The sequence below is a fragment of the Megascapheus bottae genome, chromosome 25 (genome assembly GCF_031878675.1).
Source record: "Megascapheus bottae isolate mThoBot1 chromosome 25, mThoBot2.hap1, whole genome shotgun sequence".
Taxonomy (NCBI): domain Eukaryota; kingdom Metazoa; phylum Chordata; class Mammalia; order Rodentia; family Geomyidae; genus Megascapheus; species Megascapheus bottae.
In genome coordinates, this window is record NC_143533.1 from 4,379,876 (window position 1) to 4,401,919 (window position 22,044).

At 51.2% G+C, this 22,044-nt stretch overlaps 2 protein-coding genes and 1 long non-coding RNA gene across 4 annotated transcripts; 1 reads left to right on the forward strand and 2 right to left on the reverse strand.

Moving 5' to 3' along the window:
• The first annotated feature begins 60 nt into the window (after window positions 1-60).
• On the forward strand, window positions 61-18,913 carry Tlcd3b (TLC domain containing 3B). Of its 2 annotated transcripts, XM_090357948.1 has the most exons (8): window positions 61-147; window positions 4,726-4,844; window positions 7,998-8,135; window positions 8,728-8,858; window positions 12,466-12,549; window positions 17,094-17,328; window positions 17,715-17,810; window positions 17,918-18,913. In XM_090357948.1, the coding sequence occupies exons 4-8, from the start codon at window positions 8,734-8,736 to the stop codon at window positions 18,203-18,205; spliced, it is 828 nt and encodes a 275-aa protein (XP_090214074.1). In that variant the 5' UTR covers window positions 61-147; window positions 4,726-4,844; window positions 7,998-8,135; window positions 8,728-8,733; the 3' UTR covers window positions 18,206-18,913. The 2 variants fall into 2 exon arrangements, with proteins under 2 accessions (XP_090214074.1, XP_090214073.1); XM_090357947.1 differs by lacking the exons at window positions 61-147; window positions 4,726-4,844; window positions 7,998-8,135; window positions 8,728-8,858 and adding an exon at window positions 10,823-11,694.
• Window positions 11,432-15,095, reverse strand: LOC150046189 (uncharacterized). The gene is made up of 3 exons (XR_016539647.1): window positions 15,013-15,095; window positions 12,278-12,525; window positions 11,432-11,769 (listed from the first exon to the last, which is right to left on the reverse strand). It is a non-coding gene; the product is annotated as an uncharacterized LOC150046189 (long non-coding RNA).
• Window positions 18,914-19,304: 391 nt separating the features above from the next.
• Fimp1 (fertilization-influencing membrane protein 1) lies at window positions 19,305-19,910 on the reverse strand. Its single transcript, XM_090318674.1, has 3 exons — window positions 19,832-19,910; window positions 19,485-19,643; window positions 19,305-19,396 (listed from the first exon to the last, which is right to left on the reverse strand). The coding sequence occupies exons 1-3, from the start codon at window positions 19,893-19,895 to the stop codon at window positions 19,305-19,307; spliced, it is 315 nt and encodes a 104-aa protein (XP_090174800.1). The 5' UTR covers window positions 19,896-19,910.
• Between the last annotated feature and the right edge of the window lie 2,134 nt (window positions 19,911-22,044).

The following is a 22,044-nucleotide window of genomic DNA, read 5'->3' on the forward strand; positions in this document are numbered from 1 at the left end:
GCGGCCGCGGGGACCCAAGCCGCTCTTCCCGCCGGGAGCGGCCACGAGTTCTATCCGAGTCGCCGTCGGCCGGGCTGTCCCGCCACCCACTGGGCCGGAATTAGCGAGTGCTCGCCATCCCGGGCCTAGATTCCCCATCCTCTTCAGGTGCCGGATGTCAGAGGAGGCACCGCGGGTCCTGGGGACGGGCAGGGGGGGCCATGGCGGGCCGGGGGGGGCGCGGGGTCCGCGGAGAGAGGACGGAGCCCGGAGCTACCAAGTACTGAGCCTGCGGCGTCCATTTCCTCGCCTGCGGAAGGACGGACGGCTGACTTCGCAGGGATGTTATATATGTACATGCATAAAGAGAAAACCAAAGAGGATTCGTTAATTCTATGGGATTAGCCTTCCTTTTTTTTTCAACCTGACCTCACAACTCTCCATTTTTTTTTTTTTACCTTTATCCTCCTCCTCATCCCCAGTCTTCTCCATCACGGTGATTTCCGCCACTCAGCACGCAGATCTTGTTCCTTTTTTTTTCTTTTTGGTTCGGTCGTGGGCCTTGAACTCAAGGCCTGGACGCTGCCCCTGAGCTCTTCAGGTGAGCAGCTCTACCACTTGAGCCGCAGCTCCACTTCCTGCTTCCTGGTGGTTCACTGGAGATAAGTCTCAGGGCTTTCCTGTCCAGGCTGGCTTCTTATTCCTTTTCTACTTTAATCCCACCTCCCACTCCCCCCAAAAAGACTTCCTGCTGACTCCAGGATAAAGCCCAGGTTCACTGCCCCATCTACTTTCCATCTGTTCACTCACTGTACACCGTGCTACAGGTCTAGGAAGATCACAGTTGAAGGCAAAATTTCTGCCATCCAGTTTCTGAAACAGGAGAGAGGGCAGAAAATATGTTCATAAAACAAAGATCTAGGGACCAATCAGTTCTTCAGGACTGCACCTAGCAACAGGACCAACTGAAAGGCTGTAAGTCAGGGCAGAGGACGGTCACAATCCCCCTCCCTCCCCTGATAAACTCCATCATCATTCCAGTCTGTGCTCATTCTGTCCCTGTGGCTTTTGCTGCTGTCCAAGACGGGGCTGGATTGGTCCTTAAGCTTTCTCAAGGCTAGTGCTCTACCACTTGATCCACAGCATCACTTCCTTTTTCTCTATATGTGGTACCCAGGAATCGAACCCAGGGCTCTGTGCCTGCTAGGCATTCTCCTGGCCACAAGGTGCTACTCTTTAGCCTTATCATAAGGCCTGTGTGCTCTCCACATCAGCCTCTGGCTCCCACTTACACAGCTCTGTGTAGCCATCCGGACCCTAGGGGAACAGATTCAGAGTCTCAGAAGGTAGCCATCTACCCCTTGGCTCTCAGGGCACCCAGGCTCCTGGCTGCTCCCCCTCAGCACAGTGCTAGGAGGCCCGTCCTTGTGTTCTCTTACTGTACCTGGCTTTTAGCTGCTGTCCTGGAGTTTTCACATGATACAAGACACCCACAGAAGTTTCCAGAGCCTGATTTCCCAGGATTCTGAATCTTATCTTCCACTTACATCACACCAAGAGGTCCCAGCCATTCCTTTAGTTGTCCCTGGCTTCTCAAAGGGGATTTTCAAACCATGGGGAAAAAAAGAAAAAAAAAAAAAAAAAAACAGGAGTCTAGCTCTCCCCAAATGTCACCACTGTTGATTCAAAACCAGAGACAGATTGTCTCCTTGGGCCTGTCTTTGTGAGTGTGGTGCTAGAATTTGAACTCAGAACCTTCTTGCAAGGGCAAGTGTTCTGTCACTTGAGCAATTTCATCCTCAGGGCTTTGGGGGGGGGGTGTCAGCTGTCCCTGAGCTCTTCAGCTCGCAACTACCACCCTACCCTCAAGCCAAGCCCCACTTCCTGTTTTCTAGAGCTTAATTGAAGATAAGAGTCTCAAGTTCTTTAGTGCCAGGGGGCTGGCTTTGAACCTTGATCCTCAGATCTCAGCCTCCTGAATAGCTAGAATTACAGGTGGAAGCCACCGCACCTGGCCCCCAGTGCTTTTTGTTCAGGTTATTTTTCAGGTAAAGTTCCCACATTCTTGCCCAGAGCCAGCCTGAAACCATGGATCCTACCTCCAAGCTTCCCAAGCAGTTAGGATGACAGGCATCTTGTATGTGTACCTGACTTGTTAGTCAAAGTGAACTCTCTTAACTTTTTTTTCTTTGCCAAAACTAGCCTCAAGCTTCCCAAACCTCTGCTTCCAGGGTAGCTGAGATTAAAGGTACAAACCACTGTACTCAGCTAGCCTTTTCTGAGTGTCTTAAGAATGAGGCTATTCCCGTCACCGTCCCAGAAAAGGCTTCTGGGAATACACCCTTTCTTCTCCCTTCAGCCCTGACAACAGAGAACCATCAGCCTTGGCAAAAGGCCCCAACACATCCTCAGTCTGCAGTGGTCAGACTGCTGATGGTGTTCTGTTCCTACTATTGGCTCCGGTAGTATACAGGCCTGCTTACTGCCAGGAAGGCAATAGGATGGGTGATGTATGCATCCCACTTTGCCAAGGCCCTACTTCTGCCCACATCCTACCCGTCTGTAGGAGGCTGGCGCTCTCTGACTTCCCAGGAGCTGAGAACCACAAGGCCTTCCTCTCCTGGAGGATCTCAACTGGAGATGTCAGTTGGTGTAGGACATTTTTGCACTTCCCCTGGGGTGGGGAGAAAAGGAATAGTCACTCTGGATTGTGAGCAGGTGAGGGATGAGAGACTTACGAGGGTTCAGGGATACAGAGAAGAAGGATAAGAGGAGAAGGAGGAGGGAGAGATGAAAGAAAACTAGATGGTCCTGGGTTGGGGCTTGAGTGTGAGAAAGGAATTGGGCAGTTGTGATTTTGGTGTAATATCTACAGGCCCTCTAAAGGCTGTCAGCCGATATTGTAGCCTAGAGATTAAGAGAAGGTTTACCAGCTTTCTTTTTTTTTTTTTTTTTTTTTTTTTGCCAGTCCTGGGCTTGAGCTCAGGGCCTGAGCACTGTCCTTGGACTTTCTCAAGGCTAGAGCTCTACCACTTGAGCCTCAGCACTACTTCCGGCTTTTTTCTATGTATGTGGTACTGAGGAATCGAACCCGGGTCTTCATGCATGCTAGGCAAGCACTTTAACCACTTGGCCAAACTCCCGGCCCCTTTACCAGCTTTCTTATTGGGGTTTTTTTTGGGGGGTGGGGGGTGGTTGTGAGGCTTAAACTCAGGGCCTGGGTGCTGTCCCTGAGCCTCTTTGTGCTTAAGGCTAGCACTCTACCACTTATCAGCTTTCTTATGAAAAATAAAAGGCCTGTCTGTAGATTATCATAGAGGAAACAAAAAAAGGTGCTCTGGGGCCTGGTACTCCAGGCCTGTGATCCCAGCACTTAGAGGCTAAGGATGAGGCCAACCTGGGCTACATAGTGAGGCACTGGCTAAGAGTATCTATATGGGAGGGGGAGTGGATCGGTGGTAGAGTACTTCCCTAGCACACACGAGGCCCCACAAAAACAAGTAGAAAAACAACCATTCGTGAATCTCAAAGTGAACATTACTATTGGAACTGTGCCTTACATTGAGCTCCTGAGTCACCAAGTCCTTTGTAAAGTTCTGGCCTGGCCGTGCTGGCTCCTGAGGAGGCTGAGATCTGAGGATTGCAGTTTGAAGCCAGCAAAGTCCATGAGATTCTTATCTACAATGAAACCACACCAAAATTTGGGTCAAGTGGTAGAGCACTAGACTTGAGTAAAAAAAAAAAAAAAAGCTAAAGGACAGCATCTAGGGGCCCTGAATTCTCGGCACTGTCACACACACACACACACACACACACACACACACACACACACTCACACACTCCTTCTATTGTCCCATAGATAAGCTATAGGCTCAGAGGAGTTGAACAAGATTTCTGGCTAGTGAGTGGCAGCACCAAAATTCAGGCTAAAACAATGCAACTTTTCTGATAGAAGTTCTGAAACTTGGTCAAAATCACATAAGCAAACCATGGGGAAAAAAAGGGCCAAGCCTCTGACTGTTCTCCCTCATCTTACCTGTTGCAGCCCTCACCTTTATTTTAATTAATTAACTAATTAATGTATTTATTGGTGGTGGTGGTGCTTGAACACTGGGCCTAGGCACTGTGCCTGAGCTCTTCAGCTCAAGGCCAACCATCTACCACTGGAGCCACAGCACCGCTTCTGGTTTTCTGGTGTTTAATTGGAGATAGGAGTTTCACAGACTTTTGTGCGAGGCTGACTTTGAACTGTGATCCTCAGATCTCAGTCTCTTGAAGTAACTAGGATTACAGGCGTGAGTCACTGGTGCCTGGCTTTAATTTAATTTAATTTAATCTTATTTTGTCAGTCTTGGGGCTTGAGCTCAGGGCTTGAGTACTGTCCTTGAACCTCTCTGTGCTTAAGGTTAGCACTTTACCCCTTGAGCCACAGCACCACTTCTGGCTTTTTCTGTGTATGTGGTACTGAGGAATGGAACCCAGGGCTTCATGCATGCTAGGCAATCATTCTACCACTAAGCCACCTTCCCAGCTCTGCCCTCACCTTTATTTGGTCTTCAGAACCAGAACAGTTTGGAACTGTTCCTCACCAGGGATGCAAACAAAAGTCCTAAATAATAAATGCCTTGGCAGCCTGGCCAGGACTCTCGGCAGGACACAGGTGTTGGGGGGGGGGAATCGGACCCTTGTGTGGGTATCAGGTGGGGAGCAGGCACTGCTAGCTGCTCATGGCTCATTTATACACAGCCCGCGATGTTATCACAGTCGTGCAGCAGCAGCCACAGCCCGGAGGAGCCAGCGCCCAGGTACAGAGGATGAACAGCGCGGCGGGCTCTGTACAGCTGAACCTGAAGCCACAGGAAACGGTAAAGTCTAGGCCCAGTGTCACCTGGTGGCAGGTCCCCAAGGGCACCTGGGGAGAGGCTCAGGGAGAGAAGTCACATGGGGCCTGCCCACACCACCCTCTGTGTGTTTTCTGGCTGAGCTCCCAGGCCAGTACTGGCTGGTGGTGGATCTGTTTCTCCAGGGCATGACCAGCTTACTCTCTAGAGCACCGGATGAGGGTGCTGCGTGACTGTAGGGCTTCTCATGGCTGGGGGAGGGGGCAGGAGGATGTATTTTACTTATTTATTTTTGTTGGGCATGGGGCTTAAACTAAGGGTCTGAGGGATCTGAGGGATGTTCCCCCCCCCCTTTTATTTTCCCACTCAAGGCTAGTGCTCTAACACTTGAGCCACAGTTCCACTGTCAGCATTTTGCTGATTAATTGGACATAAGAGTTTCACAGACTTTCCTGCTCCACTGGTTTTGAACCTTGAACCTCAGATCTCAACCTCCTGAGTCCAGGTGGGACCAGTAGCACCCAGCTTGGGGGGTTATTTCAGATGGCAGAGTAGTTCAGCAGAAAACACACACACACACACACACACACACACACACACACACACACACTGTTTTTCCAATTTCATCATTTTGCTGCCAAGAAACCATTCACACCTTCCTATCTTATCTCTAACAGACAGAAGCAGCCTGTACCAGCGCCCAGACTGTAGTAGGGAACACTGCTACCTTCCTAGGATATTATAATGAAGCTCTTTATTTTACATATGTGTGTTGTGTGCCTGTGCTAGTACTAGAACTCAAACTCAGAACCTGGGTGCTATTTCTGAGCTTTTCTTTTGTTAGTCCTGGGACTTGAACTCAGGGCCTGAGCACTGTCCTTGAGCTTTCTCAAGGTTAGAGCTCTACCACTTGAGTCACAGCCCCACTTCTGGATTTTTCTGTGTATGTGGTACTGAGGAATCGAACCAATGTGTTTGTATATGCTGGGCAAGCACTCTACCACTAGGCCAAACTCCCTGTCCCATCTGAGCTAGCTTTTCTTTTTTCAGTCTAGAGGCTCAACTCAGGGCTTGGGTGCTGTTCCTGAGGGTTTGTTTTCTTTTTCCCCCTCTAGCCTACCACTCTACCACTTTGAGCCATAGTGCCACTTCTAGTTTTCTAGAAGTTAATCCCCAGCCTCCTGAGTAGCTAGGATAGCAGGCATGAATCTGAGCTGAAGAATCCTGAACTTTGAGCCAAACCTTCACTTTCACTTTTTTTGATCATTGGAAATAAGTTTCAAGAACTGGGGCTGGCTTCCAACTGTGATCCTCAGATCTCAGCCTTCTCAGTAGCTAAGTGAAAAAAAAATAGCAACACATGTATTTTATAAGGGGGGGTGGATTTTACTGTAGCTTCTACATGTTTACAATGTATCCTTATTAACCTCAGCTCCTCCATCACTCTCCCCTATACCATCCCCATTCCCCTCTGTATGTGTGCGTGCGTGTGTGTGTGTGTGTGTGTGTGTGTGTGTGTGTGTGTGTGTGTGTGTACAGCTTATGTGGCTTGAACTCAAGTCCTCATGCTCTTACTTGGCTTTTTTACTCCTACCACTTGAGCCACAGCTCCATTTTTGGCTTTTTGGTGGTTAATGGAAAATGTCTTATAAACCTTTCTTTTGTGCCAGTCCTGGAGTTGAACCCAGAGCTGCTTTTGCTCAAGGCTAACACCCTACCACTTGAGCCACAGTACCACTTCTGGCATTTTCTGTTTATGTGGTACTGAGGAATCAAACCCAGGGCTTCATGTATGTTAGGCAAGCACTCTGCCACCAAGCCACATTCCCAGCCCAGAGTCTCACAATCTTTTCTGCCTGAACCAGCTTCAAGCATTGGTCTTCAGCTCTCAGCCTGAGGACCACAAGCAAGGATTGTTGGCATAAGCTACCAGCATTCAGCCCATTCCACCTTCTTAAAACAATTTCAACAGATTTTGTTGTTCTATTTTCATACAGGAAAAAAACGAACTACTTGGACCGGGAGTTTGGCCTAGTGGTAGAGTGCTTGCCTACCATGCACAAAGGCCTGGGTTCCATTCCTCAGTACCACATACATAGAAAAAAAGCTGGAAGTGGTGCTGTGGCTCAAGTGGTAGATCTCTGGCCTTGAGAAAAAATCCAAGAACAGTGCTCAGGCCCTGAGATCAAAGCCAACAACTGCCCCCCCAAAAAAAACTACTTTGAACATATGTATCATTGTTCACTTTTTTATTTTCATAATTCTTTCTTGCTTATCTATTTACAAATCATGTTGGTGCTTTCTTCCTTCCTTTTTCCTGGGGCTGGAATTCAGGGTGTTATCCTTGAGCTTTTGCACTCAAGGCTGGCACTTTACTTGAACCACAGCTCTACTTCCAGCTTTTTGGTGGATCATTGGAGATGAGGGTCTCACAGCTTGAGCTGACTTCAAACCAGGATCCTCAAATCTCAACCTCCTGAGTAGATAGGATTACAGGCACGTACCACCACCAGCACCTGGATTAGCATTCTAAAAATTGCTTCCCTTCTAAAAGACAAGGTTAAAAATCTATACTGGAGTACAGGTTACTTGGTTCATAGCCCAAGTAGTATTTGGATGGCTTTGGGTAAGCCATTCCTCTCTGCCTCAGTTTCCTCAGCTGTCTGCAGAGTTAGCCAAACTCATATTTCTGGGAGATGTTAAAGAAGACTGCAGTACCTACTATATAGAAAAGTATAGATGGGTGCTTGACACCCAGAAATATACAAATATACAAATATGGCTAATAGGTAGTCAAATGGGGTAAAAAGAAAAAATAAAATCACTTACTACCTGGTGGCTCCTACCTATAATCCTAGCTTACTCAGGAGCCCGAGTTCTGAGAATCATGGTTTAAAACCAGTTCAGGCAGGAAAATCTGAGAGACCCTTATGTTCAATTAACCAGCAAAAGACTGGCAGGGGAGCTGTGGCTCAAGTTGTAGAGCACTAGTCTTGAGTGGAAGAAAAAAAAAGTGAAGGGACAGTACTCAGGCCCTGAGTTCGAGCCCAGGATTGGTACACATGCACATGTACACACACACACACACACACACACACACACACACACACACACACAGAGCTACACAATGCTTAGCCCTAATGCACTGTGGTATCCCTTTTATCGTTTATTTCTCAGACAAGCCTGTGCAATCTTGGACTATTTTGCCTGAAACAAATGTAAGAGAGAGAGTCCAGCTTCCAATGAAACTTGGGCCTGATCTTTCCCAGCTCCTGGCGGGGGAGCTTTTTTCCCTTCTGAATTCTCCACTCCAGGGTAAGCCACAGGTCTAGAGGAAAGTCACCCTTGTGTACCCCAGGCACCGTGCCTCTTCCTTCCTGATCCTTGCCTTCCCCTTGCCTCCTCTCCTCCTGTCTCATCTCCAGCAGCTCTGCTACTTATGGTGTGTCCTAGGACAAATCATTGGCCATTCTGAGACTCCGTTTCCTCCATACTTGTGTCTATGATCGCATGAATGGCCAAATGCAAGAATTTACTAAAGGATAGCTCAATGTATGCGCATCAGGGCTGCTTAAAATGATAGTAAGCTTGAAGCCTTTAGGATGTCATTTGTAGACATTCTCTAAATTTAATTCTCACTGTGAACCTACACAAGAGTCTCATGGATTTGCCTGCCTGGGCTGGCTTTGCACGGCGATCCTCAGCTCAGAGGCTCAGATCTCAGCCTCCTGAGTAGGTAGGATTACAGCTGTGAGCCACTCCACTCCACTTTGCCAGGCTTTAACGGTGACCGGTGATTGGACCTCATAGAACAGTGTATTGTGAGAATCGAAGGAGGTGGAGAGGAAAAGTTCTGCAGAATGATGTGGTGAGTTGTCACAGTCATCTTTCCCCTTCTCTCCTTCAGACAGGCATGCTCCTGCTGTTTGTACTAGGTTGCATCTTCTTCCCACTGTGTTTTGCGACCATTCGCTGGGGCCTGCAGAACCATACCAGCCTGCAGATGGAGACCCAAGAGGCTGTTTTGGTGGCATCAAAGTAAGTGGATAGCGTGAAGGGATTTTCCTGGGGGATTTCATTACAGGAGTAAGAGAGTTTTAAGAGTCAAATCTGGAAACTTCCATACGTCCTTTAACTTGGAAATCCTGATCCTTCCTGTGGGAAGGAGTATAAAAATACCGGCTTCTTTTCTTCAAGGACATGTGATATGAGGGTAATGTGAATGAGTCTATATAAAGGATGGGTTGAAAATTCCTGCAAGAGCTGGGCTCCAGTGGCTCACTCCTGTAATCCTAGCTACTTAGGAGGCTGCGATCTGAGAATCACAGTTCAAAGCCAGGCCTGGCAGGAAAGCCTATGACTCATCTCTTATCAACCACCAAGCAGACATGGGTTTGAAATCTCTCTAACCAACACTCATAGTTGATATCTCACAAAGGTTTTGTTTCCTAAACCTTTAATTTTCTCCATCACCTGAGGAGATCAAGGTATATATAAATCTCTTCTGTGCCCCGTAGAGAGTGAAACTCAAGAGACTGGGGATCTCTTTTCCTTCAGCCCTGACATTAGTAAGAAGTCAGGTCTTTACACTTCTCTGGATCTTTCCTATATCTTGTCACCAGAGGGCAGCATGAAACTGCAAATCTCAGCTGTTGGGCTGTAGGAGGAGGAGTGGGCTTTAGCCTGCAAAGGCGACGGACAGAATTGAGATTCCCACTTAGGACCAGCCAAGAGACCAAAGGATGGTTTGGATATCTGCATTATGCAGAAGTCTGAAGGTCAGCTGGGCTCAGGACACATAGACAGGAGTCCTAGGGAGGACATGGAAGCAGAGTGGGAAGTACCATCTCAGAGCTGGGCCAGGCAGTAGCCTGTGACACTGGCCTGTTTCCTTGTGGGTGAAAAGACTGAATAAAACAGTTCCCTTTCTCCCTGAGAGGCAAGGCTGTTCTGTGAAGTGGCAGAGGAAAAGGCGCCAGGAGCTTGGCACTGGTGGCTCATGACCATCCTAGCTATTCAAGAGGCTGAGTTCTGAGGATTGTGGTTCAAAGCCAGCCTGGGCAGAAAAATCCCTATGAAACTCTTCATCTCCAATGAACCACTCAAAAACCAGAAGTGGTGCTGTGACTCAAAGTGGTAGAGCGCTAGCCTTGAGCACAAAGAGGCTCAGGGACAGTGCCCAGAGCCTGAGTTCAAGCCCCACGATAACAACAACAACAACAAAAAGGATCCAAAAACACAATAAAAGGGAGAGTGGTGGGCATTTCAGAAAGCTAAGAAAAGCCCACAGCCCAAGGGAGGCCTGATTCCAGGTAGGTTTTCTTTGGGGGTTGTGTTTTATACCTTTTCCAAACCTCTTTATCACCTCTCTGACGCCTGAGGGATCCTACCTCATATTAACGAACGTTAGGATCCCGGAGAATAATGTCACCCATGGCTTAAGATCCTTTCCTGACTAGTCACAAAGGGTCAGTAAAGGGGTCAGATGAGGACTTGGGTCTGTTGAAACAAAGTCAGAGCGTCAGTGGCCCTCACTCTCTCGTTGGGTGGGGGGAGGGGTGGAGAGGGTCCAGGTCTCAAGGGATACAATGGGTTCCTGTCCTTTCTCTTCAAAGCTTCCTTTGGGGGAAGCAGGCGTGCTTTCCGAGACTCCCTTCCCTAGGGAGTCCTGTGGCTGGGATGTAGGGTAGGGCCTTAAGCTGTGATGCCAGGCTGGCATCTAAGAGACTCCTGTTGGGTGGTATTGTCAGAAAAGGAAATGTCAGGCATTATTCCTCTCAGGCCCATCTGGGGGATACAGAATCCCTTCCCAGCTGGCCTGGGGAATCCCCCAGGGGTCACCTTCTTTCCCAAGAGGAGAGACTTCCTCCCAACCCTTGTCTCCAGCAATCCCCTTGTGCTGCAGTTGCTGTCTCTTTAAGGGCCTCCCCCTCCCTCTTTCCTTGCTCCCCCCCCCCCCATCTCTGTCGCAGCCGCTGCTGTGCTCAAAGCTGCATGGGAGAAGCCCGCTGCAGGTCCAGTTTCTCCGTGTCTGGTCGGTGCCATCATTCCCCCCCCCCTTCCCCACCCCTCCTCAAGCTGGCAGCCCCCTCCCCCTCCCCCCACAGGGGGCAGGGGGCTGGGTACCAACTCGTTACGATGCCATGTGCAGTATCCATGCTCGGCAGTGGCGATCGTGGTGGCAGGGAGAGGCGGTGGTGGTGGTGGTGGCGGCGGCAGCGGGAGGGCAGTGGTGACCGCTGACCACTCGCCCAGCTGCTTCTCTGGCTTCGTCCTCTCTTCCCTCCCTCCCTCCCTTCTTTCATCGTTCCCCCCCTCCTCTTCGGGCCCTCCCAGGCTCTCCACGTAAGCCCCCCCACCTGCCGTGCTGCCGCCCTCCCTCCCCTCCCTGCCCTTCCCCCAGCTGCATCCTCCTCCTGTCCCCTCTCTCGCTTTTGGTCCTCTTCCCCAAGTCCTCTCCTGGTCGCCTCTCACCTGCTTTCTCCTGCTCCCCTCATTCCATCCTTTCAGCTCCTGGCCCAGCCAAGCCCTCTCTCCTAGTCTCATCCAAGTAGCTTTTCTCCCAGCTTCTGGGTCCAGCTCTCTTGTCATCCCCCCCCCTTCCTCCTGTCCCCGCCCTGGCCCCCTTTGTGCCCCTTCCTCCTCCTTTCTCTCTCCTTCCCTGGCTCTTGGAGTCCTTTCTTCAGCTCTGTGTCCCTGGTCCTTTCTCCATCCTGCTTTATCTCCCTGCCCGGGAGTCCTGAATCACCATGCTGGCCCCAATGGTGGCTGGGGGGGTAGTGTTCCCCGGACTCTTTCTTCTCTCCAAGAACACTCTCCAGCGGCTGCCCCAGCTGCGCTGGGAAGAGCCCGACGCCGTCATCGTCTCGGCCAGGTAAACCGGCATTCCTTCCCTCCTCACAGGGCCCCTCTCCTTGTCTGGTAATCTTCTTGGGGACCTCCTTGCAACCTTTGATTCCAGGGGAACAAGGAAACCCCTGAGATGATCAGAGAGCTTTAATCCCCAGCTTCCTTTCCCTCCTTTGGGGCCTTATCTTCCTGGGAAACCTCATTGCAGCCTGCTCCACTACTATAGACTGCTCTTCTTCCTCTCCCCCTGACAGCCACCAACACAGGCCAGCATGTGATGACAACATTCTTATAAGACATGTGTGTGCGTGGGGTGGGGGACAGGGCAAGGGACGGGGGAGAGCCCCATGGATTGCAGGGCCGGCATTTGGGGGGCACAGAGTATTATGGTGGAACTGTCCCCACCACCGCAGGACCAGGAAATGAAGCTTGAGGAAACTTGGGGTCACAGGGGGGAGCAGGGGGGGCCAGGCTGGTAATCAGCATGGAAGACTGGGTGACCCACTAGTCCAGGAACCGCTCAGGGCTCCTTTTGCCCTCTTAGATGTCCCCTCTGTCCTTCTTCAGAGAGTGGCCTGGCACCCCGCCACAGTTCCCAGGACTCTCACTTAGGATAACTGCCCTGATGTCCTGAGGGGAAGGCCACTCTGTGTTCTCAACCTGAGTTGGGCAGGAGGAGGTTGAGATGGTGATAATAGAGATGGTGGTGAGAAATGACCGGATTTCCAGACTAACAAGAGAGAAAGCCAGGCGTCTACTTCTGTGCCTTCTGTCACTCTTTTCTCTGTCTCTCTAGGCTGGTGTCATCTGTCCAAGCTATCATGGCCTCCACAGCTGGCTACATCGTGTCCACCTCCTGCAAACACATTATTGATGACCAGTAAGTGCCATGAACCCACCTCTGCCCCTGTCCCCTAGAATATCTCCAGATCTTCAGGGAACTGTCAGTGGCTCCTTATCCCTTCACTTGGGCCCGAGCAACTTCTTACAAACCACTGTAACTCAACACCCAGGGATAAATTTATCCCATCCGGTTCTTAAAGGTCAGAAGCAGGGGGAGCAGGATTGTGTTGGGGGGTGGAATCAGAGAGAAACCTCAAAGTAGCTCCTGATGGATTTCCCAAAACTCTTGTATTGTAGTGGCTTATGAATGTCACCTCTTCCCTGGCCTCCTCTTACTCTCGCACCTCTCACACACATGGCCCCCTCTTGTCATGTCAGGCTCACCCACCACCACGTCCCAGAATCCAGATGTCCAGCCCAACTCCAAGCATAAGGGAGGAGAGAGAGAGAGAGAGATGACACAAAGCCACTAAGGGTCAGGCAGTAAGGGAAGGAGGAGGGTGAAGAGGCCAAAAATTGGCAGAGGCAGCTGCTGCAGTGCCTAATCTTTGCCAAAAAGGCCCAGGCCTGAGAGGTGGGGCAGGAGGAAGAGGACGAGGAGAGAGGAGGAGGAGGAGGAGGAGGAAGAGGAAGAGATGGGCCCTGTCCGTGGTGCTGACCAGTCTGCTTCTGCTGGCTACAGGCTGCTGGGAGATGCCTCGGGCTTTACCCAGGATGTCTTCTCAGTCTCAGCTTTTGGCTCTGGTTCTCCTTCTCTAGTCTGTTTTGGGACCCAGGAAATATGACCAGGTGACCCTGATCTCCATGTGTCCCTTTTTTTTCTCTAGTGCCTTGTTTTTCTTTTTCTTTCTTTCTTGAACTCAGAGTCTGGGTGCTGTCCCTGAGCCTTTCTGTGCTCAAGGCTAGCGTTCTACCCCTAGAGCCTCAGCACTTCTGGATTTTTTCTGTATATGTGGTACCGAGGAATCAACCCCAGGGCTTCATGCATGCTAGGCAAGCACTCTACCACTAAGCCACATTCCCAACCCTGGCTCCAGTTTTTCTGTAGACAATAAATTTCCTCCATTGTAAAATGAGCCAGGGCTTCCCAGAAAGATGGCTGCAATGAGCAAATGAGTTGATACCTGGAACAGTTCTTTGCTCATCCATGAAGATGCTTAACTCTTTCTTCAGACCCTGCCTGCTTATTTATTTACTTTTTGTGTCAGTACAAGGACTTAAAACTCAGAGCCTGAGCCCTGTCCCTGAGTTGTTATTTTTTCTTCTTCTCAGGGCTCGTGGTCTACCACTTGAGCCACAGTTCCGCTTCCAGCTTTTTTGATGATTAGAGATTAAAGTCTCACAGACTTTCCTGCCCAGACTGGCTTTGAACCATGATCTTCAGATCTCAGCCACCTGAGTAGGTAGGATGACAGGTGAGAGCCCACCAAGAGACCAGCTACTTGGCTTCTCCCTCCACCTTTTCCTACTACCACCTCCAAGATGAGCCTGGACTTCCAGGCAGCATTGCCTCTCCACACCTTACTTAGAGGTCACCTTCTGGCTCTTAAGATCCCTCACTCCTCACTCCAAGCCTGTTCTTTGCCCCCCACCACTCCTTTAATCCTCAGGTAGGTGAGAGGATCAGGGTTAATCTCAGGAACAGCTGCTCCTGCTTTGAGCACCTACTTGCTGACACAGGGTGGGGGATGAAACAGAAGACTTCTTTGTGGCAGCCCAGGGCTTGAGGCCCTTTTTTGATTGTCTTTCACACTTTAGAGTCCTAGGGGGCTCTTTCTCCCATCTTGTCTGCTGGCTGGCTCTCTGGGTCTCTACCCTGTTTATAACTTTTTCCACTTCCTTTCTAGAGTATTGCTGCCTCTTTGTTTTTCTTAGCCAGCTGCTTCTCTGCCAGCTCCCCCTTCATAGGCCCCAGGCCACTGTAACCATGGGTTCCTGGAAATTCAGTAGAGAAGATAGATAACTCCTGGCCCCTTGCTGGCCAGCCTGCTTGTCACACCTTTCCTTAGCAGCAACTCATGTGAGGCCTTAGCTGTTTCTTGACAGTGCATTTGACTTTCTTCCACCAATATCCCTGGCTGGTTCCACTTCCCCTGCCTGCCGTGTGTGTGGGGGGGGGGTGTACGTGCGCATGTGTGTGCCAGGACTAAGGCTTGAACTCAGGGCTTGAACATTATTCCTTAGTGTTCTGGCTCTACCACTTGAGCCACAGTTCCATTTTGTTTTTTGGTTGTTGTTTGTGGTTAATTAGAGATAAGCGTCTCTCAGATTTGCCTGCTCCAGCTGGCTTCAACCATGTGTCCTTAGGTCTCAGCCTCCTGAGCAGCTGGAATTACAGGTGGAAACTACCAGCTCCGGCCTCCCAGGCTATGCATTTTTGAGCTGTCACCCCTACCTCTGCCCTGTTTCAAGACCACAGTGTTTCAGAGAAAGTCCTGATATGCTGACTCAGGAGGGAAAATGCAATGTTGCATATTCATGTGAGTCTTTGTTTACTCACAAAGTCCGTAGAACGTTCTCCATTCTCAGCAGGTTTTTGCTCAGCATTTTTTTTTTCTCCTTAATGCTTGGCTGAAACTGAAGAAACAGGAGAACAGGAGACAGCCATTAGGCAATGGAAGCACCTCTGTTTTGCCAATTGGGTCTTATTCTGATGTCTCTTAAAATAAAATATTTTTTTTGTTTGATTGTTGGCACTGGAGCTTGAGCTCAGGGCTTCATGCTTGCTAGGAAGGTGCTCTACCACTTGAGCCATTCTGCTGGCCCTTTTGCTTTAAATATTTTTCTTTGTCGGTCATGGGGCTTGAACTCTGGGTCTGGGTGCTGTCCCTAAGCTCTTCAGCTCAAGGCTACCACCTTATTGCTTGAGCCACAGCACCACTTCCAGTTTTCTGGTGATTAATTGGAGATAAGAGCCTCACGGACAGGGCCGGGAGTTTGGCTTAGTGGTAGAGTGCTTGCCTAGCATGCATGAAGACCCGGGTTTGATTCCTCGGTACCCCACATACACAGCAAAAAGCTGGAAGTGGTGCTGAGGCTCAAGTGGTAGAGTGCTAGCCTTGAGAAAGTCCAAGGACAGTGCTCAAGCCCTGAGCCCAAGCCCAGGACTGGCAAAAAAAAAAAAAAAAAAAGAGCCTCACGGACTTCAGTGTCAGGGCTGGCTTTGAACCGTGATCCTCAGATCTCAGCCTCCAGAATAGCTAGGATTACAGCCATGAGCCTCAGGTGCCCAGCTTGCTTTAAATATTTCAGATAGGGTTTTGTGCTGTCTAAGGCTAACCTCGATAGAGGTCATCCCATCGACAACTCCCATATAACTGGGATTGTGGGTGTGTGACCTCAGGCCCAGCTTCCATTACACTTGGCTTATTTGTTGAGATGGAATCTCAGTAACTTTTGGCCAGGTTGGTCTCAAACCATAACCCTCCCTAGTAGGTATGAGCTAAGCACCTAGGCCCCATCTCTTAAACCTTTCTGGGCCAGTGGGGCCGAGCAGGAGAACTTCTGTGGTTATTTCTTGGCTATACTGCCTAGCTTCTTCATGACTCAGGTTTCTTATCTGTGCCATGAGGACACCTAACTTTTGGTTTTATGAGGACCAGACCAGTTTAGCCATGGAAAAATTTGTTGTTCCTTTTCTTTTTGAAACTTGAACTCAAGGAATCAGTGCTTGCTCAGCTGGCACTCTACCACTTGAGCCATCCCTCTAGCCCTGCATCTTTCTGGTTACTTTGGAGCTACGAGTCTCACAGATGGTTTCTGCCCAGACTGCCTTGGGACTGCAGTCCTCTGGATCTCAGCCTCCTGAGTAGCTTGGGTGACAGGCATGAGCCACCAGTGCCCAGCTGAAGATTCAGATACTAATGTGGGTGCTTGGAGAGGTCAGGCAGGTAGTCGGTGTTGGGCCTGTTTCACTGCCTTGTGCTGTAATGTAACCTTGAATGTCCGTCTTTGGCTTGTGTTGGGTTCAGTCTCTACTTTCTGACCTGTAGGTGTTCTGTGGTCTCTCCCCGCCCCCCACACCCCCATTATTACAGAAAGAGACAGATTGGGGACAGAGAGAGAGAGAGAGGTGGGTTTTGAGGTCTATCTGGCTTGAGTCCCAAGCCTTACTGCTTACTGGCTTTGTGACTGCACGACCTTGGACTGGTCTCTCTTTTTCCCTCTTCAGTTCCAGCATTTGTAACTTGAGACTCACTTCTGTCTCAGAGTTCTGCAGGGAGATCCCTTGAGATTTTGTTATGTGGGGGGGGGGGGGAAGCTGCCTGCTTCCTCTCTGTCTTGATCTCTCTCCCTCCCTCCCTCCCTTTCTCTCTCTCTCTGTGTGGTGGGGTTTGAGGGCTGTCACTGAGCTTTTTCACTCAAAGTATCACTCGACCACTTTGAGCCACAGCACCACTTCTGATTTTTCTGGTGGCTCGCTGGAGATAAGAGTCACAGGGACTTTCCTGGGCTGGCTTAGAACCTTGATCCTCACATCTCAGCCTCCTGAGTAGCTAAGATGACCCGTGTGAGTGAGCCACTAGCACCTGACTCCATCTCCCCCCCCCTTTCTCTCCCCTCCCTTTCTCTGCCCCACAGGCATTGGCTCTCCTCTGCCTACACGCAGTTTGCTGTGCCCTATTTCATCTATGACATCTATGCCATGTTCCTGTGCCACTGGCACAAGCACCAGGTCAAAGGGCACGGAGGGGATGATGGGGCGGCACGAGCTCCCGGCAGCACCTGGGCGGTGGTGCGAGGCTACCTGCACAAGGAGTTCCTCATGGTGCTCCATCACGCCGCCATGGTGCTGGTCTGCTTCCCGCTGTCTGTGGTGAGTCCTCCTGGGGTTGGGTGGCAGAGAGCTGGGGCCCCATGGCCCAACAGCTCAGTCAGCAGCAGCTGGCCAGGGGACCACAGCTGGACCCCGTGTCTTCACGGGGAGAAGGGAGGGAAAGAAGGGAGGCTGGGAAGGTGGCTTCGTGGCAGAGAACTTGCCTCACATGCATGAAGTCCTGGGTTCGATTCCTCAGTACCACATACACAGAAAAAACCAGAAGTGGCGCTGTGGTTCAAGTGGTAGAGCCTTGAGCAAAAGAAGCTCAGGGACAGTGCCCAGGCCTTGAGTTCAAGTCCCAGGACTGGAAAAACATTTTTTCCAGTGTGGTAGGGGGATGTAATTCAGGCAAAGGTCATCCTCACCATCGTCTTTCTTTTCAGGTGTGGAGACAGGGCAAAGGAGACTTCTTTCTGGGCTGTATGTTGATGGCGGAAGTCAGTACTCCCTTTGTCTGTCTCGGCAAGATCCTCATCCAGGTGAGTGGATACCTCAGGAGACAGGAGCCTGGAGGCGGGGACGGGGCACAGGCGCGGGCTGGGGTCCACTCCGCCCTGTCACCCTCCTCTGTCTGTTCCACCTGTAGTACAAGCAGCAGCACACACTGTTGCACAAAGTCAATGGGGCTCTCATGCTGCTCAGCTTCCTGTGCTGCCGGGTGCTGCTCTTCCCCTACCTGTACTGGGCCTACGGGCGCCATGCTGGCCTGCCCCTGCTCGCCGTGCCGCTGGCCGTCCCGGCCCACGTCAACCTGGGCGCCGCGCTGCTCCTGGCTCCCCAGCTCTACTGGTTCTTCCTCATCTGCCGAGGGGCCTGCCGCCTCTTCCGGCCCCGAGGCTCCCCACCCCCCTCACCCTGCCAGACCCAGGACTGAGGGGGGTGGGGTGGGTTCTGGGGTGCCCATCCACACTGCACCCCATGGAGACAGGGCTCTGGGACACAGAGGGTGGGGTGGGGTGGGGGCCAGGGCCCCTGGCCTAGACAGCCCCAAGGCTGACAGGTGGACTTAGAAAGGGGAGGGGGACTGCTACCCTCAGGGTCTGAGGACAGGTGACAGAGGCAGAGGGGGGGTACCCTGCTTCTCCCCACAGTGCCCCATGCCCAGACTTAGAGCCTTCTCCTGCTGGGGATCCAAGAAAAACAACAACAAAATGAAGAGAGCGATACATTCTCCCTGAGGGATGGAGGGCCAGGGGGAGACAAAGGGGACCAGGAGTGGAAAGACACAGGTGTGGGCTACTCTGCTGCAAGCCCCCCATCCTCCCTCTACCCCCATCAATCTGGGAGGAGAAGAAACCAACCCTAAACTCATCCCCCATGGGCTGCATTAGGGCAATTGAGCACCCCCACCCTCGCCCCCGCCGCCACCGCCATGGCTTCTCTCTGGGGAGGCCAGCCTGAGGAATCATCTTATTTATTTTATTTATTTGCCCATATCACTAATCTGTAGGGTTGGGGGCGGGGATGTGGCTGCTGCCCCGTCCCCTTGGCCTTCCCTGGGCTGAGCACCCAACCTCCAGGGGCAGGTGAGGGGTGCCCCACCCTCCTCCCACCAGGCTGCGCACGCACCTTACCCTCTGGGGGGGGGGGGGGGCCCTGGCTTGTCCCTGGTGCTACCGACCTCTCAAGGCTTCCTCCAGTCTGGGGTTCCAGGGGGGCCCTGGGAGGTACTTTACAGACTGCTAATAAAGACGATCGTGAACGCCACCAAGCTCTTTCACGCCTGGTTCTTTGGGGCTGGGAAGGGTGGGGGGGGGACTGTTATTAGAAGGAAAAGATGAATGCTAGGACCTTTATTTATCAGCCAGGGAGGCCGGAATCCCAGAAAAGCGAGTGTGAATGTCCAGCACTCCTCTCCCAATTCTAAGCTCCTCTGTGAAAGCTCCTATGGGAGAATGGGGGATGGGAGGGATGGGGTTACCCACCGAGTTGTGGGAAGTTTAGGGGGGAAGGGGTTGGGTTACAGGGGCGCCTCACATGTGCGTGCAGAACTGGAAAAGGAGAAACAAGAAAGCCACCACCAGGATAGCCAGCAGCACGTGATGAAAGAGCCCAGGGCTGGAATCTGCCAGACAAGCCGGGTGAAGGACGGCTCTCTTCCAGAACCCTGGGCTGGGAGGGAGTCGTCTTTCTTCAACTCAGCTGGCTCATACCTGTCCTCACAAAGTTGACTGGCTTCTCGCCAGTAATCTGGGCCACAGCCAGAAGACTGGTTTGGTCCAAGTCTGGATAATCAAAGAAATTAGCTCTGTCTAGGAGGGGTGGAGAGTCTGCTTCTGGGGCTAAAGTCTTGCTCTTCTTCCGGCTGGGTGCTAGGACCCAGAGCAAAGTCTGTGACAAAAGCCCTGAAGACCCTGTCCCCAAGTCAACAGGGCAGCTGGTGGGATGGAAAGGACTAGCCAGGAGGGTGGAGGGAAATGAGAAAATCCCAATCCCAAGGAGCTATTGCCCCTCACCCCCCAACCTCTTCCTTCCTGATGCCCTTCACCCGGCTTCCCACCTGTGCCTACAGTTCCCAGCCCAGCCAGCCACACCCACAAGGACACCCATTGCCACAGATCCATGACCCCTCCACTCCGGTTCTGGGTTGGGGCTCTGTGATGTCATAGCCCAGAGTCATTCTGATGGTTCCCTCTGGCTTGAGAGAAGCTGGGATGGCTTCTCCAAGCCCATGAACTAGGAGAGACAGGGAGCCACGCTGCCTCTTCCTCCTTCAGGCCCATACTGGTGATAAGATAGTGCTAGTGGCTGTGAGAACAGGGACTGGGGTGCTACAGAATGGTGGAGCTCTTAGTATGTGCAAGGCCCTGGGTTTCATCTCCGAGCACTACCCAAAAAAGGTTGGGATGGACGAAGGGATCATGGTTTGAAGCAGGAAAGTCTGTGCAACTCCTATCTCCAATTAACTACCAAAAAGCTGGAAGTAGAGCTGTGGCTCATATGGTAGAACACCAGCCTTGAGAGAAAAAGGTCAGGGACAGTGCCCAGGCCCCGAGTTTAAATCCTAGGACCAGCACACACATACGCACTAAAATACAGTGTCGGGCCAGGAGTTTGTCCTAGTGGTAGCGTGCTTGCCTAGCATGCACAAAGACCTGGGTTCGATTCCTCGGTACCACATACATACAAAAAAGCCAGAAGTGGTGCTGAGGCTCAAGTGGTAGAGTGCTAGCTTTGAGAAAGTCCAAGGACAGTGCTAAGCCCAGGACTAGCAAAAATAATAATAATAATAATAAAATAAAATATAGTGTCGCCCTGAGAAAATCCCAGAGCAGAGCCAGATGCCAGGGGCACCTAGCTACTCAGGAGGCTGAGATCTGAGGATTATGAACCCTGGGGTGGAGGGGAATGGGGGGGTAGGGGATGACAAAATACAGAAAACCAGGTTATTATAAGACACAAGTTCAAAATTTTGCCCTTTGCTACTAGACTTGTGTGTCTGTTGGCATAAAGTTAAAATACAAAATCACTTCATGGTGAGTGCCCGTGTTCATCTTTCCCTACCATATTTGCATTTCTTTTCTTTTTATTTTGTGCCAGTACTGGGTCTTTTGTTGTTGGTTTTGTTGGTTGTGGGGCTTGAACTCAAGGCCTGGGCACTGCCCCTGAGCCTCTTTGTGCTCTACTACTTGAGCCACAGCACCACTTCTGGGTTTTGAGTGGTTAAATAGAAATAAGAGTTTCATGGGGACTTTTCTACCCGGGCCAGCTTGAACCTCAGTCCTCAGATCTTAGCCACCTGAGTATCTAGAATTATAGGTGTTAGCCACCAACACTCAGCCAGTACTGGATCTTGAATTCAAATCCTTACATTCTCATCTAGCTTTTTTTCTTCTAGGCTGGTACTCTACCACTTGATCAACAGCTCCATTTCCGGCTTTCTGCTCGTTACTTTAAAAAGTATTTTTGGGGGCCGGGAGTTTGGCCTAGTGGTAGAGTGCCTGCCTAGCAGGCACAAAGACCTAGGTTTGATTCCTCTGTACCACATGCATAGACAAAGCCAGAAGTGGTGCTGTGGCTTAAGTGGCAGGGCACTAGCCTTAAGCAAAAAGTGCCCAAGGCCAGTGCCCAGACCCTGAGTTCAAGCACCAGGATAGACAGAGACACACACACACACACACACACACACACACACACACACACACACACACACACAGAAAGAGGGGGGGTGTCGGGAGAGATTTCTGGATTTGTCTGACAATCCTCACCAAGGCACATTTATTTGTGCACGTGAACAGTTGTGGGATGATCAGATTCATTGCCCCCCCCCCGCCCCCCCCCCGGCCCCATGTTGGAGATTGAACCTAAGGCTTCATGCATGCTAGGCTATGGCTCTATCACTGAACTACACGTCCCCCCTCTCCCCCCAATCCATAGACTGATTGTTTATATCAAGGACAGAACCAGAAGGGGGAAGAAGAAATGTGGGGAACACACGCTTCCTGAAGGCAAAAGTTTTCCTTCCTGGGGTTACCCTCTTCATCCAGTCCCCAAACTGAGGGGCTCAGGGACCTCTCCCCACCCATCACCAGACCCTGTCTTCAGTGCAGGCAGAGACGAACCCTGGCAGTGAGGACCAATGGCAGGCTCCCGCCACTAGGTGGCAGCACGACCCAGGCCTCCTCCGCTTCCCCTCTTCTCAACCCGCCCCGGCCTCCTCCCGCGGCTTCCCACAGGTTGCATCTGGTGCTGCAGGAAAATGCGAAGCCAAGG

Bases quoted from the DNA above. Each gene is read 5' to 3' on its own strand.
- Tlcd3b (XM_090357948.1), top strand. From the start codon at position 8,734: ATGCTCCTGCTGTTTGTACTAGGTTGCATCTTCTTCCCACTGTGTTTT. The intron at 12,550-17,093 runs GTAAGTGCCATG...TCTGCCCCACAG, and splicing joins AAACACATTATTGATGACCA to GCATTGGCTCTCCTCTGCCT. The intron at 17,811-17,917 runs GTGAGTGGATAC...TTCCACCTGTAG, and splicing joins TCGGCAAGATCCTCATCCAG to TACAAGCAGCAGCACACACT.
- Fimp1 (XM_090318674.1), bottom strand. From the start codon at position 19,895: ATGGATCTGTGGCAATGGGTGTCCTTGTGGGTGTGGCTGGCTGGGCTG. The intron at 19,644-19,831 runs GTGGGAAGCCGG...TCTGGGTCCTAG, and splicing joins GCTGGGAACTGTAGGCACAG to CACCCAGCCGGAAGAAGAGC. The intron at 19,397-19,484 runs GTATGAGCCAGC...CTTGTCTGGCAG, and splicing joins AGTCAACTTTGTGAGGACAG to ATTCCAGCCCTGGGCTCTTT.